At 42.3% G+C, this 16,761-nt stretch overlaps 1 protein-coding gene across 2 annotated transcripts in view; it reads right to left on the bottom strand.

Annotated features, from left to right (window-relative positions):
* Positions 1 to 303: 303 nt before the first annotated feature.
* The window catches only part of LOC142202372 (NXPE family member 3-like), a 28,417-nt gene continuing 11,959 nt past the window's right edge, over positions 304 to 16,761 (bottom strand). The window contains exons 2-7 of one of the 2 annotated variants that reach the window (XM_075272463.1): positions 8,596 to 8,629; positions 8,120 to 8,502; positions 7,702 to 7,922; positions 6,388 to 6,458; positions 4,010 to 4,225; positions 304 to 2,404 (exon numbers count right to left, since the gene is read on the bottom strand). In XM_075272463.1, the coding sequence (XP_075128564.1) occupies positions 1,872 to 2,404; positions 4,010 to 4,225; positions 6,388 to 6,458; positions 7,702 to 7,922; positions 8,120 to 8,502; positions 8,596 to 8,629 (1,458 nt within the window). In that variant the 3' untranslated portion in view covers positions 304 to 1,871. Of the gene's footprint in view, positions 2,405 to 4,009; positions 4,226 to 6,387; positions 6,459 to 7,701; positions 7,923 to 8,119; positions 8,630 to 16,761 lie in introns of both variants that reach the window. The other variant, XM_075272462.1, reaches the window with a different exon arrangement.

The raw sequence follows: 16,761 nt of genomic DNA, 5'->3' as shown, positions 1-16,761 counted from the left end.
GTCCCCTTGTCACCGTCACTGGTCTAGGTGTAGAGGATGTCCCCTTGTCACTGGCTTCAGTGTAGAGGATGTCCCCTTGTCACTGTCACCGGTCTAGGTGTAGAGGATGTCCCCTTGTCACCGTCACTGGTCTAGGTGTAGAGGATGTCCACTTGTCACTGTCACTGGCCTCAGTGTAGAGGATGTCTCCTTGTCAATGTCACCGGTCTAGGTGTAGAGGATGTCCCCTTGTCACTGTCACTGGCCTAGGGGTAGAGGATGTCTCCTTGTCACTGTCACTGGCCTAGATGTAGAGGATGTCCCCTTGTCACTGGCCTAGGAGTAAGAAGATCCTTAGAAAGTTCTTTGTATTGTCCCTTCATGTATGTGTACATTGTTATTAGATCTCCCCGTAGACGTCTTTTCTCTAAGCTGAATAACCCCAAGTTTGTTAATCTCTCGTTGTCCTCCAGTCCATCCGTTCCCCTAATCATTTTGGTTGCCCGTCTTTGCACTTTTTCAAGTTCACTTATGTCTTTCTTGTATATCGGGGCCCAAAATTGTGCACAATATTCTCAGTGTGGCTGTACCAGTGATTTGTATAGAGGCACAACTATGTCCTTGTCATGAGAATCTAGACCTCTTTTGATGCATCCCATAATTTTATTTGCCTTGGCAGCAGCTGCCTGGCACTGGTCACTAAAGGTAAGCTTGCTGTCCACCAAAATCCCTAAGTCTTTTTCATTGGCAGTCTTACCCAGTAATTTAGTATTAAGTACATAGTCAGACATTTTATTACATCGCCCAAAGTGCATTACCTTACATTTGTCAACATTAAACTTAATTTGCCAAGTCTCCGCCCCCCATGCTTCCAGTTTCCTTAGATCCCCTTGTAATATTCTACTATCCTCCTCATTATTGATTACCTTACAGAGTTTAGTATCATCTGCAAATATGGACACCCTGCTTTGTAAACCCTCTATCAGGTCATTAATAAAGATATTAAACAAGAGAGGACCTAATACTGACCCTTGCGGCACCCCACTGGTGACTTCTCCAATACTGACCCCCTGTGGTACCCCACTGGTGACTGTGGCCCAGTCTGAATATTTACCATTAACAAGTCCCCTCTTTTTCCTATCAGTGAGCCAGTTGCTAACCCAAATGCAGATGTTTTCCCCAGTTACAGGTTTCAATGCTAAACTTTAAATTTCTGACCTGAATCTGCCCCCCCCCGCAAAAAAAAAAAAGTGCTAGAGCAACCCTATAAATATTGATAAAGTGCAAATTAATGATAGCAGCTGAAAAAGTGATCCCCCAATTTCCCCATAAAGAATACAAGAGTGGTCCCATAAAAAGGACAAGACTATACCCATAAAAAGCACCAGAGTAGTCCCATATACAGTACAAAAGTGGTTCCATAAAAAGAACCACAGTGGCCCTATAAACAATACAAGAGTCATCACAGAAAAAACCCACAGTGGCCCCATAACCACAACACGATTGGTCCCATAAAAAGGACCAGAGAGGTCCCATAAAAAGGACCAGAGAAGTCCCATAAATATTGTCAGATAGTGTCCCCATGAACAGTGCAGTATTAAAAAAAAAAAAGGTTGCTGCTTCCTCTCTTGAGTACGTCTGTATGATTCCAGACCTAACCCTTGAGAAGCTCACAAATGGTCAGTTTCTTCTTATCCATATGGAGAGAATAGCGCAGTGGAAGTGGTGACCAAGACTTCTTCCCATTTTTGAGACAATCCACCCGTAGAGTTGTGGTTGACAAGTGAGGTATACTCCATTAGAGACTGCTCATGGTACAGAAACCCATTTTAGGACTATCCTCCTTTCAGGTGAGCTTAACTTATTGTTATGGTGGCTGAGATCGTTCTCCATTAGTGTGGACATATATAAGACAACATAAGGTCCACCTCGTTCTTGATGACTGGGGGTCCTGGGTGGATGTTGTCAGGAAGATAGTGGCAGGAGGTCATGTCCCAGACATCCAGGATTATCACCCCCATACCCTTGAACATTGCCCTCATTAACATGTCCAGCTGGAGAGACAACCAGTCACTGCCAAATATTGACTTATAACCTGTATTGGCTGATTTGATGATCACCGTCGTCTCCGGGCTTCGAAATAGTAGAGCTGAGATGGCCTCACGGACTCTCTCCAGACGTTCTAAGTATACTCTCACAGGATAGTTGGTAAAATGAGCCCATAGGGTGAGCACGATCACCGTGTCAGGTCCTCCACCAATCCCAGCCAAGTGAGCTGCTTCATAGTGAAGGTCGGACATCATGGTCTTAGTGGTCCTTAAAGGTAATCCATGGGCACGCCATCTCATGACCAGACCAGCATTGGCATCTACAGCTATCAGAGGTCCTGACTGGTAGTTCACATGCAAGTCTATCCTTTTGAGGCCTACAGAAGAAAAAAATATCTTTAGAAGCAGTCACTATAACAATTAAATTTCTGTCCGTCTTGGGTGAACTTCACAAGATTCTTTTCACGAATATTCGAATCAGGGACCTCAGCAGTTCCCTGGGGTTCCTGGAGTCACCCAGGAGGTCAGAAGCTGACTAAAGAGGACCTCAGCTGGATGGGGTAGGAAAGCCCAGAAGAAGTCAAGGAAGGTGACTCTAAGAGTTTATTATGTCATCTACCCTGGGCTTCCACTTATTATACTTTGGAATCTTAAAAAAACTGATACAATAGTGAATTGTGACCTGTGAACCCCGAAAGGTTTGGGCTAAAATTTTTGAAAATTCAGGTTGAATTTGGCTTATTCCAAACCAGTTCACTTACTTTATAGATAGTGACCAAAATGTATTCAGGTTGTCAGAATAGTGGCCCATTTTAAAGTTCTCTTACACCTTTATGGTTTTTTTGGGTTTTTAATTCTTGTTATAATTTTCAGGAACAAGAACATAAAATACCAAGCTAACCCAACTTGTACAAACAAGCTGTTCTTAGATATGGAATTGAGATTGAGTGTTTTGGGGTGCTTGGTCCCAAAAAGAGCAAGCAGGAACCAGTGAAGGAAGGTTGGAGCCCCAGTCTTACAATAGAAGAGATGGGGACCCCAGAGACCTACATGTGCAGTCTAAACCCATAACTAAGGTCCAAATTAAACACAGTGAGAGATAAGAGAGAAAGAGAAGGAGGAGAGACAATTGATCGTGGTTGGATGTGTATTGGGTGAGATGATCAAAGAAAAAAGATGGAGTTGGATGAGACCTTACTACATAGAGGCAGTTCCTGGTACTCGTCCAGTTGAGTTATGGTCTCTTACCCTGGTAATCATAAGATCACTAGAAAAGGATCCATGGGGTCCAGGCCGAGACAACGCAGTAAGAGTGAGATCTACCACATTTGGTAAGATCATCCATCCTCTCCAACCTTCAACTTTCTACCACAGAGTCAGAGATGGTGGTGAGGTGGATCTCCACAGGGTTGAGATACAAGGTTATTGGGTCTGAGAGAGGGAAGGTTATGGGCCCACTTATACAAAAAAGGGGATTCAAAATATTAATGTGGGGAGATTAGAAAAGTATAACATTCCAATAAGGAGCGGAAGAAGAAAAAGCCAAATCGTCTACATTGTTTCTCTCATGCCATGTCTTCTATCTCCACTGGAGAACATTAGGAATGGAAAAATGGACAATAACAGGCCTGTTCTACAATGGACACAAATGGAGCTTGAGGGACTCCAGTGATGCGGTCTACTGGGTGTCCATCGAAATTTCTGATATATCTGTGCCAAAGATATTGAACAGAGACTCCAACACAGATGTGAATGAAGTTTTACCTGTTTGGCACACCCAATGTGGGTCCATAGTTGCCAGAGCTGCCATTTTAGCTTGAGATTGTCGAAAAATAAAAATGTCCCTAAGACATGTCTTTTCAGAAAAAAATTCTAAAACTAAAAGATGGCGGTAAAATTGGTATTGTCATAATCGTACTGACCCGTAGTCAGCATGTTGTATGACAAGGTCTATAGCGTGATATGTAACCTAAAACTCTTACTAGGTATGAACCTCTCCAGGTACTCAAACCATTGACGTAGAGTGGAGTCTCCAATCATATGGATGTCTTTTCCTTTAAGACAGCCAAGGACATCTGAAGGATGAGGAAAATGACGTCCTCGGCACACCAATGATGTCCAAACGTCTTCGTAATAAAATCCAGAAGGTTGGAGAAGTTCCTGTCCAGGTTTACAGGTGGGAAGCTTGGAGATCAGATCTGCAAGAATATGGAATATGTGAGATGGAGACATAAGGTGTAGTAAAAAAAAAAACTTGGCTTAGCAAGGTATAGGCGGGCATGGACAAACCTAGGCCAGACTGGCTGACTAGTTGATGTGTATGGTGGTGGGCATGGTAAATTTCCACATAGCCAATCCTTATAAAGTGCATGGCCAAGTTTATTGGAGTCAGATACACTATCAATATTAATGTAGAAGGATAAGAGCGTGTTTGAGCTCAGGTTATCTCCGGCTCTTACTTATCTCCTGGACTCCTCCGCCTAGGGTTATGGTGCCAGAATAGCAGCTATTATAGGCAATGCTATTATAATCCTCCCCGATACCATCAGCTATCTACATTGTGTCAACAGCAATAAAATCTGAGTTATCGAAGTCAAATACAGGATGAATATAGTGCTGTGTGCAGACATGGTAGAGGAAAGCACTGTGTTACCTATAGTACTAAGGATCTAGTTCACAGTCAGACTCGGGACCACCAAATCAAATAATTCTGGGGCCCACCCTGCACTAACTCCTAGGAAACAGACCATAGTACCCATCAGATTTGGGTGTCTTCTGCTGGACCATTAGTTAGACCCTGGGCCCTAACACACTAATATACACAAGATTTACGCCAATCAGTGGCGTAACTACTGCCATAGCAGCAGAGGCAGCTGCCACAGGGCCCGGGACATTAGGGGTCCAGTGACAGCCGCTACCGCTGCTATCATTATACTCGGGGGTCTTTTCGGACCCCCGAGTATAATGATTGGCAGACCGGGAGAGGTAAGAAACATAAATACCACTGTTACTTACCTCTCCACGATCCGTGCAGACTTTGGCCTAGTCGTCTGACGTCTCATTACCCCGGCCTGCGTCCCGGGTCATGTGACATCTGACGTCATTGAAGATCAACTACTTCGGAGGCCTACAACGTAGGAGACGGGAGATAGGTGAGTAACAGAGTTTTTTTTAAATGTTTTTCTCCCCCTGGTTCTCCGATTATTATACTCTGGGGTCTGAAAAGACCCCAGAGTATAATAATTGTTTATGGGTGTCCACAGTGGGACATAATACTGTGTACAGGAGCCACTATGGGGGATAATACTGCGTGCAGGAGCCACTAAGGGACATAATACTGGGTGCAGGGGCCACTATGGGGCATAATACTGTGTGCAGGGGCCACTATGGGGCATAATACTGTGTGCAGGGGCCACTATGGGGGATAATACTGTGTGCAGGGGCCACTATGGGGGATAATACTGTGTGCAGGGGCCACTATGGGGGATAATACTGTGTGAAGGGGCCACTATGGGGGATAATACTGTGTGCAGGGGCCACTATGGGGCATAATAGAGTGCGCAGGAATGCGTAGGAGGGGGTCGGTTGAGGTCTTCGTGTCGGGGGGGGCCTATGTCAAAACTTCGCCACGGGGCCCCGCCATTCCCAGTTACACCACTGCCGCCAATTTTATAGTAAAGCCAACGAAGAGAAAAATCCTACTTGCAGGACTTTCTCTCCGCCAATTTTAGGTGGAGGCTCCTACAGAAACTCCAACGTTACTGTGAATCCAGCTTTATACAACATGTTATGGCCAACCACTGCTCAAAAATCTGCCATACCCTTCCACTTGCACTCTGGTTCTCTCTCTAGCCCTTCCTTACACTTGGTTCCTAGAGCTACAGCAGATGTGTCCATCCTTATCTTAGATTGGATTTGGTTAAGGTCTCCATTTTCTTATTAGACCAGTTAATACAATGTTGAGAGATTCTGGTGAAGTCCTGCAATTCACAACTCAACCACTGGATGGCCGCACATAAGATAGACATCACATGACGGAGTATCACAAGATCATTCTTTTATATCTCTGGATGTCCTGAGCCAAGAGATAGGGTAAGGATGAACACATCTACTATATGGGCCAAGATAAACCATGACATTTTCCAGAAATAGGACTGTATGGATCCCTGGAACTTCTTGAATGACTCTGCAACAAAGCAGCGTTTGAGTCACTCAGGACTTTACATAGTCCCACCCACTTGTTTACCCCAATAGGCCCCCTTTTATACAATGTAAAAAGATAAAACCAAAGTAATGTATAGACTCAATTTAGGAACTGCATTAAGCATGAAGACCAGAACATAGTGACCTATGGCCTTACCAGAGGAGCCTTGATCTTTTGTGACGTTGAGTGAAGGAATTGAGCCAGATATAGTCTTGTCAGTGACCGACCTGAGGGAGGGAAATAAAAAATGTCAGCATAGTGACCAAAATAATTCTTCGAAGCTGTCTCTGTTGCGGTAGGGAGGTAAATGGAAACCTTAGATGGGAGATCATTGATGGTTGTCCCTACCCAAGACCGGTTAGTATACCGGAAGTTATGATTTTTAGTGTATTTGTTGTTCCCTTTGTGACCGTTGTCCAAAAGTACTACAGAACCCTTGGATCATGCCATGTATATATTACTGTAACACGTAGTGGTGAACCTTGGTTACACCAAGGAAGAGTTACATGGACACATCCCGTGGTATGACCACACAATGGCTGCGGCATGATGTTTGGTTAGTCCGGGGCAAGGGTTTGTTATAAGTAGGAGAGTCTTTGATCCTATCTGAAAGGTGTAAGCTCTAGTGGTCCAAGCTACTCATCATCATTGACCAGTAGTGGTCACAAGGGGTGCCATGACATCATGATGCTTGACGTGTCACCATATCAGGGAACCAAAGCTTACAGGTGAACTTCATGATTATTCACGACGCAACTCTCATGTGCTTCGTCCATCACTAGATACTAGAGATGAGCGAGTAGTACTCGATCGAGTAGGTATTCAATCGAATACTACGGTATTCGAAATACTCTTACTCGATCGAGTACCACTCGCTATTCAAATGTAAAAGTTCGACGCAGAACCAGCATTGATTGGCCGAATGCTATACAGTCGGCCAATCAACGCTGGTTCTTCTCCTACCTTTAGAAGTCTTCTCCGTGCAGCTTCCCCGCGGCGTCTTCCGGCTCTTCATTCACTCTGCCAGGCATCGGGCCTGGGCAGAGCCGACTGCGCATGTCTGCTTGTAGTGTGGGCATGCGCAGTCGGCTCTGCCCAGGCCCGATGCCTGGCAGAGTGAATTCAGAGCCAGAAGACGCCGCGGGGACGCTGCACGGAGAAGACTTCTCGGAGGATCCAGCCCGACCCTCACTCGTGGACTTGGTAAGTGTAATTTGATTGAACGTTGCCTACCCCTGAAACGTGCATTTTCCCCCCATAGACTATAATAGGATTCGATATTCGATTCGAGTAGTCGAATATTGAGGGGCTACTCGAAACGAATATCGAACCTCGAACATTTTACTGTTCGCTCATCTCTACTAAATACACTACACTTGGAGACGTCCACTGAGAACTGGACTACTTCCTTGGCGGTATTGTCCTGCTCTAAAGGTCTAACGTAACTTTTTTGAAAAGGTCATCACTCACTCACTAAGTAGGGAATCCTCCAGAGCGTTTGTCACTTTTCGATAGCTCCCCATGGAGTGATAGATCAATGAATTACATGGCATCTTCTGCGGTCTCACACACTGCCACTTGTCTCCACTAACAGGATCCAGATACGTGCAGACGTCATTTCCAAGAACCTGCACATTGCACTCCATCACCGCGCTGCTGCCATTATAGTGGAAATATCCATTGAAATAGACCTGAAGGTCAAAAACTGTCATGTTTAAAACTTGGCAAGAGACCAGTCTAGAATTGGACAGAATAAGAAAAACATGGCTGATTTTTTTACAGAAACAGCGCCACACCCGTCCATAAGTTGTGTCTGGTATTTCAGCTTAGGGTCATTAAAGTGAATAAGACAAATGCTGTAGAAGGCCACAGATTTAACCTTCATTACCTTTCCGGGATGACTCTCCCTCTTCCTCTCCAGAACATCCACGGCCTCACTGGAGTGAATGAGCCTGATGTGCACTTGAGCTTCTCCAGGCCATGGAAGCAGGAACGTAACTGAATAACTACCATTGCCATGGTCCTTCACCTGTCCAGTCACTCCGGCCTTCATTTTTGTATTGTGAAGCTTGGCCTGGAAGAAGTCTCCACCATAGTTCTTTGGTTGTCCATTGTGATACCGAGCTGTGATGAGAACGTCCAAGAATTCTCCAACCCTATATGTATCTTGAGGATTTACCAAGTGATAATCACAGTTTTGGGGACTTGTCGAGAAATTAAAATGAGTCACAGCTGATGGCAGTTCAGGCCAGTCAATGTTCTTGAGAAGTTCTAAAAGTTTGGAGACCATAGGAGTCACCATTGTAGGAGGGTCAGTGAAGTTAGGTTGTTTAACAACCTTAAAATGAGGTTGTGTGCACTTACCCAAATCATCCAACCACAGGAATCTGTAGAAAAACTGATATCACCGATTAATTAGAAGGTTATATGATGTGTCCAAGAGAAACATCTACAGATCTTCAAAACAAACTCTCCAAAATGTCTTCTATCAAGACCATGGGTAGACATACATGATAAAATACTGATGGTATATGTATGCTATATCAACATAGCAATATATCAAAATCCTCAAAAAACTAGTACTAAGAGAAAGAGATGAGAAAGCAAAACACATTGAGATAGTTATTATGAGGGACTTCAAGGACCCAAATAAAAATTGGACAACTCATAGATCTCATAAGGGAAACAGGTTTTTGTCAATAGCTAAAAGCATTTATCTTTCCCAATTGGTTCAGAATCCGAGTAGAGGGAGGAGGAGGAGGAACAAGACCCAACTACAAGGAAGAGGAAGGGTAGGACATAACTAGAGGGCGGGGCAAGGAGAGGGACAGGAGCCAACTACAAGGAAGAGGAAGGGTAGGACCTAACTAGAGGGCGGGGCAAGGAGAGGGACAGGAGCCAACTACAAGGAAGAGGAAGGGTAGGACCTAACTAGAGGGCGGGGCAAGGAGAGGGACAGTAGCCAACTACAAGGAAGGGTAGGACCTAACTAGAGGGTGGGACAAGGAGAGGGACAGGAGCCAACTACAAGGAAGAGGAAGGGTAGGACCTAACTAGAGGGTGGGACAAGGAGAGGGACAGGAGCCAACTACAAGGAGGTGGAGGGCCGAACTCAACTAGATGAGGAGAAAGGGGAGGACCAGGGGTCAAGGGGTGGGCTCTTTTGGACTTAATTTTGACTAACAGATCATATACTAAAAAAATGTTTCCAGTTATTTTTTAACAGAATATTTTGTGGAGGAGCCGCAAAAATCTCAAAATTAATATTACAGTCACTGCAAAACAACAGCTATATAAAAAAAAAACCTGGAACTGACACTTGACAATTTTGCAGTTCAATTTTCACAAATTGACTCAAATGGTGGCTGCTATGTGAAAATAATAGAGAATAGGGTCAAATGACCTCACGAATGGGCTCACCCATAAAGCCTTGGAAGCAGCCCTCATGACAGAGTATAGCCGAATAATGAGGAACTATAAGTCTAAAGTAATTTATGACTCATAGGCAGTACAGAAAGCCCAGTTAGAGAGAGAAAGTGTAAATTTTGTAGATAGAGATTAGAAAGATGGAGTCCCCAAAACTCAGAATCTGATATGTAGAACACAATACACAGATAATACAGTGTAGAGGGTTCCGGGTATTAGTGTAGTGTTAGGACTAGAGAGAGATAGGAGATAATACACAGATAATACAGTGAGGGGGGTTCTGGGGATTAGTATAGTGTTATACTAGAGAGAGATAGGAGATAATACACACATAATACAGTGTGGGGGGTTCTGGAGATTAGTGTAGTGTTAGGACTAGAGAGATATAGGAGATAATACACAGATAATACAGTGAGGGGGGTTCTGGGGATTAGTGTAGTGTTATACTAGAGAGAGATAGGAGATAATACACAGATAATACAGTGTGGGGGGTTCTGGAGATTAGTGTAGTGTTAGGACTAGAGAGATATAGGAGATAATACACAGATAATACAGTGTGGAGGGTTCTGGGGATTAGTGTAGTGTTATACTAGAGAGAGATAGGAGATAATACACAGATAATACAGTGTGGGGGGTTCTGGGGATTAGTGTAGTGTTATACTAGAGAGAGAAAGGAGATGATACACAGATAATACAGTGTAGAGGGTTCTGGGGATTAGTGTAGTGTTATACTAGAGAGACATAGGAGATAATACACAGATAATACAGTGTGGGGGTTCTGGGGATTAGTGTAGTGTTAGGACTAGAGAGAGATAGGAGATAATACACAGATAATACAGTGTGGGGGGTATAGGGATTAGTGTAGTGTTATACTAGAGAGGGATAGGAAATAATACACAGATAATACAGTGTAGGGGGTTCTGAGGATTAATGTAGTGTTATACTAGAGAGAGCTAGGAGATAATACACAGATAATACAGTGTGGGGGGTTCCAGGTATTAGTGTAGTGTTATACTAGAGAGAGATAGGATATAATACACAGATAAAACAGTGTGTGGGGTTCTTGGGATTAGTGTAGTGTTAGGACTGGAGAGATAGGAGATAATACACAGATAATACAGTGTGTGGGGTTCTGGGGATTAGTGTAGTGTTATACTAGAGAGAGATAGGAGATAATACACAGATAATACAGTGTGGGGGGTTCCAGGTATTAGTGTAGTGTTATACTAGAGAGAGATAGGATATAATACACAGATAAAACAGTGTGTGGGGTTCTTGGGATTAGTGTAGTGTTAGGACTGGAGAGATAGGAGATAATACACAGACAATACAGTGTGAAGGGTTCTGGGGATTAGTGTAGTGTTATACTAGAGAGATAGGAGATAATACACAGATAATACAGTGTAGGGGGTTCTGGGGATTAGTGTAGTGTTATACTAGAGAGATAGGGGATAATACACAGATAATACAGTGTGGGGGGTTCTGGGGATTAGTGTAGTGTTATACTAGAGAGAGATAGGAGAAAATACATAGATAATACAGTGTGAGGGGTTCTGGGGATTAGTGTAGTGTTATACTAGAGAGAGATAGGAGATAATACACAGATAATACAGTGTGGAGGCTTCTGTGGATTAGTGTAGTGTTATACTAGAGAGAGATAGGAGATAATACACAGATAATACAGTGTGGGGGGTTCCAGGTATTAGTGTAGTGTTATACTAGAGAGAGATAGGATATAATACACAGATAAAACAGTGTGTGGGGTTCTTGGGATTAGTGAAGTGTTAGGACTGGAGAGATAGGAGATAATACACAGACAATACAGTGTGAAGGGTTCTGGGGATTAGTGTAGTGTTATACTAGAGAGATAGGAGATAATACACAGATAATACAGTGTAGGGGGTTCTGGGGATTAGTGTAGTGTTATACTAGAGAGATAGGGGATAATACACAGATAATACAGTGTGGGGGGTTCTGGGGATTAGTGTAGTGTTATACTAGAGAGAGATAGGAGATAATACACAGATAATACAGTGGGGGGGGGTTCTGGGGATTAGTGTAGTGTTATACTAGAGAGATAGGAGATAATACACAGATAATACAGTGTGGGGGCGTTCTGGGGATTAGTGTAGTGTTATACTAGAGAGAGATAGGAGATAATACACAGATAACACAGTGTGGGGGTTCTGGGGATTAGTGTAGTGTTATACTAGAGAGAGATAGGAGATAATACACAGATAATACAGTGTGAGGGCTTCTGGGGATTAGTATAGTGTTATACTAGAGAGAGATAGGAGAGAATACACAGATAATACAGTGTGAGGGGTTCTGGGGATTAGTGTAGTGTTATACTAGAGAGAGATAGGAGATAATACACAGATAATACAGTGTGGGGGATTCTGGGGATTAGTGTAGTGTTATACTAGAGAGAGATAGGAGATAATACACAGATAACACAGTGTGGGGGTTCTGGGGATTAGTGTAGTGTTATACTAGAGAGAGATAGGAGATAATACACAGATAATACAGTGTGAGGGGTTCTGGGGATTAGTGTAGTGTTATACTAGAGAGAGATAGGAGAGAATACACAGATAATACAGTGTGAGGAGTTCTGGGGATTAGTGTAGTGTTATACTAGAGAGAGATAGGAGATAATACACAGATAATACAGTGTGGGGGATTCTGGGGATTAGTGTAGTGTCATACTAGAGAGAGATAGGAGATAATACATAGATAGTACAGTGTGGGGGGTTCTGAGGATTAGTGTAGTGTTATACTAGAGAGACATAGGAGATAATACACAGATAATACAGTGTGGGGGGTTCTGGGGATTAGTGTAGTGTTAGGACTAGAGAGAGCTAGGAGATAATACACAGATTATACAGTGTGGGGGGTTCTGGAGATTAGTGTAGTGATAGGACTAGAGAGTGATAGGAGATAATACACAGATAATACAGTGTGGGGGTATAGGGATTAGTGTAGTGTTATACTAGAGAGGGATAGGAAATAATACACAGATAATACAGTGTAGGGGGTTCTGAGGATTAATGTTGTGTTATACTAGAGAGAGATAGGAGATAATACACAGATAATACAGTGTGTGGGGTTCTGGAGATTAGTGTAGTGTTATACTAGAGAGAGATAGGAGATAATACACAGATAATACAGTGTGTGAGGTTCTGCGGATTAGTGTAGTGTTATACTAGAGAGAGATAGGAGATAATACACAGATAATACAGTGTGTGGGGTTCTGGAGATTAGTGTAGTGTTATACTAGAGAGAGATAGGAGATAATACACAGATAATACAGTGTGTGGGGTTCTGGAGATTAGTGTAGTGTTATACTAGAGAGAGATAGGAGATAATACACAGATAATACAGTGAGGGGGTTCCAGGTATTAGTGTAGTGTTATACTAGAGAGAGATAGGATATAATACACAGATAAAACAGTGTGTGGGGTTCTTGGGATTAGTGTAATGTTAGGACTGGAGAGATAGGAGATAATACACAGATAATACAATGTGGGGGGTTCTGGGGATTAGTGTAGTGTTATACTAGAGAGAGATAGGAGATCATATACAGATAATACAATGTGTGGGGTTCTGGGGATTAGTGTAGTGTTATACTAGAGAGATAGGAGATAATACACAGATAATACAGTGTGGGGGGTTCTGGGGATTAGTGTAGTGTTATGCTAGAGAGATAGGAGATAATACACAGATAATACAGTGTGGGGGTTCTGGGGATTAGTGTAGTGTTATACTAGAGAGAGATAGGAGATAATACACAGATAATACAGTGTGGGGGGTTCTGGGGATTAGTGTAGTGTTATACTAGATAGAGAGAGGAGATAATACACAGATTATACAGTGTGGGGGTTCTGGGGATTAGTGTAGTGTTATACTAGAGAGAGATAGGATATAATACACAGATAAAACAGTGTGTGGGGTTCTTGGGATTAGTGTAGTGTTATACTAGATAGAGATAGGAGATAATACACAGATAATACAGTGTGGGGGTTCTGGGGATTAGTGTAGTGTTATACTAGAGAGAGATAGGAGATCATATACAGATAATACAATGTGTGGGGTTCTGGGGATTAGTGTAGTGTTATACTAGAGAGACATAGGAGATAATACACAGATTATACAGTGTGGGGGGTTCTGGAGATTAGTGTAGTGATAGGACTAGAGAGTGATAGGAGATAATACACAGATAATACAGTGTGGGGGTATAGGGATTAGTGTAGTGTTATACTAGAGAGGGATAGGAAATAATACACAGATAATACAGTGTAGGGGGTTCTGAGGATTAATGTTGTGTTATACTAGAGAGAGATAGGAGATAATACACAGATAATACAGTGTGTGGGGTTCTGGAGATTAGTGTAGTGTTATACTAGAGAGAGATAGGAGATAATACACAGATAATACAGTGTGTGAGGTTCTGCGGATTAGTGTAGTGTTATACTAGAGAGAGATAGGAGATAATACACAGATAATACAGTGTGTGGGGTTCTGGAGATTAGTGTAGTGTTATACTAGAGAGAGATAGGAGATAATACACAGATAATACAGTGTGTGGGGTTCTGGAGATTAGTGTAGTGTTATACTAGAGAGAGATAGGAGATAATACACAGATAATACAGTGAGGGGGTTCCAGGTATTAGTGTAGTGTTATACTAGAGAGAGATAGGATATAATACACAGATAAAACAGTGTGTGGGGTTCTTGGGATTAGTGTAATGTTAGGACTGGAGAGACAGGAGATAATACACAGATAATACAATGTGGGGGGTTCTGGGGATTAGTGTAGTGTTATACTAGAGAGAGATAGGAGATCATATACAGATAATACAATGTGTGGGGTTCTGGGGATTAGTGTAGTGTTATACTAGAGAGATAGGAGATAATACACAGATAATACAGTGTGGGGGGTTCTGGGGATTAGTGTAGTGTTATGCTAGAGAGATAGGAGATAATACACAGATAATACAGTGTGGGGGTTCTGGGGATTAGTGTAGTGTTATACTAGAGAGAGATAGGAGATAATACACAGATAATACAGTGTGGGGGGTTCTGGGGATTAGTGTAGTGTTATACTAGATAGAGAGAGGAGATAATACACAGATTATACAGTGTGGGGGTTCTGGGGATTAGTGTAGTGTTATACTAGAGAGAGATAGGATATAATACACAGATAAAACAGTGTGTGGGGTTCTTGGGATTAGTGTAGTGTTATACTAGATAGAGATAGGAGATAATACACAGATAATACAGTGTGGGGGGTTCTGGGGATTAGTGTAGTGTTATACTAGAGAGAGATAGGAGATCATATACAGATAATACAATGTGTGGGGTTCTGGGGATTAGTGTAGTGTTATACTAGAGAGATAGGAGATAATACACAGATAATACAGTGTGGGGGGTTCTGGGGATTAGTGTAGTGTTAGGACTAGAGAGAGCTAGGAGATAATACACAGATAATACAGTGTGGGGGTATAGGGATTAGTGTAGTGTTATACTAGAGAGGGATAGGAAATAATACACAGATAATACAGTGTAGGGGGTTCTGAGGATTAATGTAGTGTTATACTAGAGAGAGATAGGAGATAATACACAGATAATACAATGTGGGGGGTTCTGGGGATTAGTGTAGTGTTATACTAGAGAGAGATAGGAGATCATATACAGATAATACAATGTGTGGGGTTCTGGGGATTAGTGTAGTGTTATACTAGAGAGATAGGAGATAATACACAGATAATACAGTGTGGGGGGTTCTGGGGATTAGTGTAGTGTTATACTAGAGAGATAGGAGATAATACACAGATAATACAGTGTGGGGGTTCTGGGGATTAGTGTAGTGTTATACTAGAGAGAGATAGGAGATAATACACAGATAATACAGTGTGGGGGGTTCTGGGGATTAGTGTAGTGTTATACTAGATAGAGATAGGAGATAATACACAGATTATACAGTGTGGGGGGTTCTGGGGATTAGTGTAGTGTTAGGACTAGAGAGAGATAGGAGATAATACACAGATAATACAGTGTGGGGGGTATAGGGATTAGTGTAGTGTTATACTAGAGAGGGATAGGAAATAATACACAGATAATACAGTGTAGGGGGTTCTGAGGATTAATGTAGTGTTATACTAGAGAGAGCTAGGAGATAATACACAGATAATACAGTGTGGGGGGTTCCAGGTATTAGTGTAGTGTTATACTAGAGAGAGATAGGATATAATACACAGATAAAACAGTGTGTGTGGTTCTTGGGATTAGTGTAGTATTAGGACTGGAGAGATAGGAGATAATACACAGATAATACAATGTGTGGGGTTCTGGGGATTAGTGTAGTGTTATACTAGAGAGAGATAGGAGATAATACACAGATAATACAGTGTGGGGGGTTCCAGGTATTAGTGTAGTGTTATACTAGAGAGAGATAGGATATAATACACAGATAAAACAGTGTGTGGGGTTCTTGGGATTAGTGTAGTGTTAGGACTGGAGAGATAGGAGATAATACACAGACAATACAGTGTGAAGGGTTCTGGGGATTAGTGTAGTGTTATACTAGAGAGATAGGAGATAATACACAGATAATACAGTGTAGGGGGTTCTGGGGATTAGTGTAGTGTTATACTAGAGAGATAGGGGATAATACACAGATAATACAGTGTGGGGGGTTCTGGGGATTAGTGTAGTGTTATACTAGAGAGAGATAGGAGAAAATACATAGATAATACAGTGTGAGGGGTTCTGGGGATTAGTGTAGTGTTATACTAGAGAGAGATAGGAGATAATACACAGATAATACAGTGTGGAGGCTTCTGTGGATTAGTGTAGTGTTATACTAGAGAGAGATAGGAGATAATACACAGATAATACAGTGTGGGGGGTTCCAGGTATTAGTGTAGTGTTATACTAGAGAGAGATAGGATATAATACACAGATAAAACAGTGTGTGGGGTTCTTGGGATTAGTGTAGTGTTAGGACTGGAGAGATAGGAGATAATACACAGATAATACAATGTGTGGGGTTCTGGGGATTAGTGTAGTGTTATACTAGAGAGAGATAGGAGATAATACACAGAT

Source organism: Leptodactylus fuscus, chromosome 5 (assembly GCF_031893055.1).
Source record: "Leptodactylus fuscus isolate aLepFus1 chromosome 5, aLepFus1.hap2, whole genome shotgun sequence".
NCBI classification, from domain to species: domain Eukaryota; kingdom Metazoa; phylum Chordata; class Amphibia; order Anura; family Leptodactylidae; genus Leptodactylus; species Leptodactylus fuscus.
The sequence above is the reverse complement of the archived record's forward strand: the minus strand, read 5'-3'. Positions and strand labels throughout refer to the sequence as shown.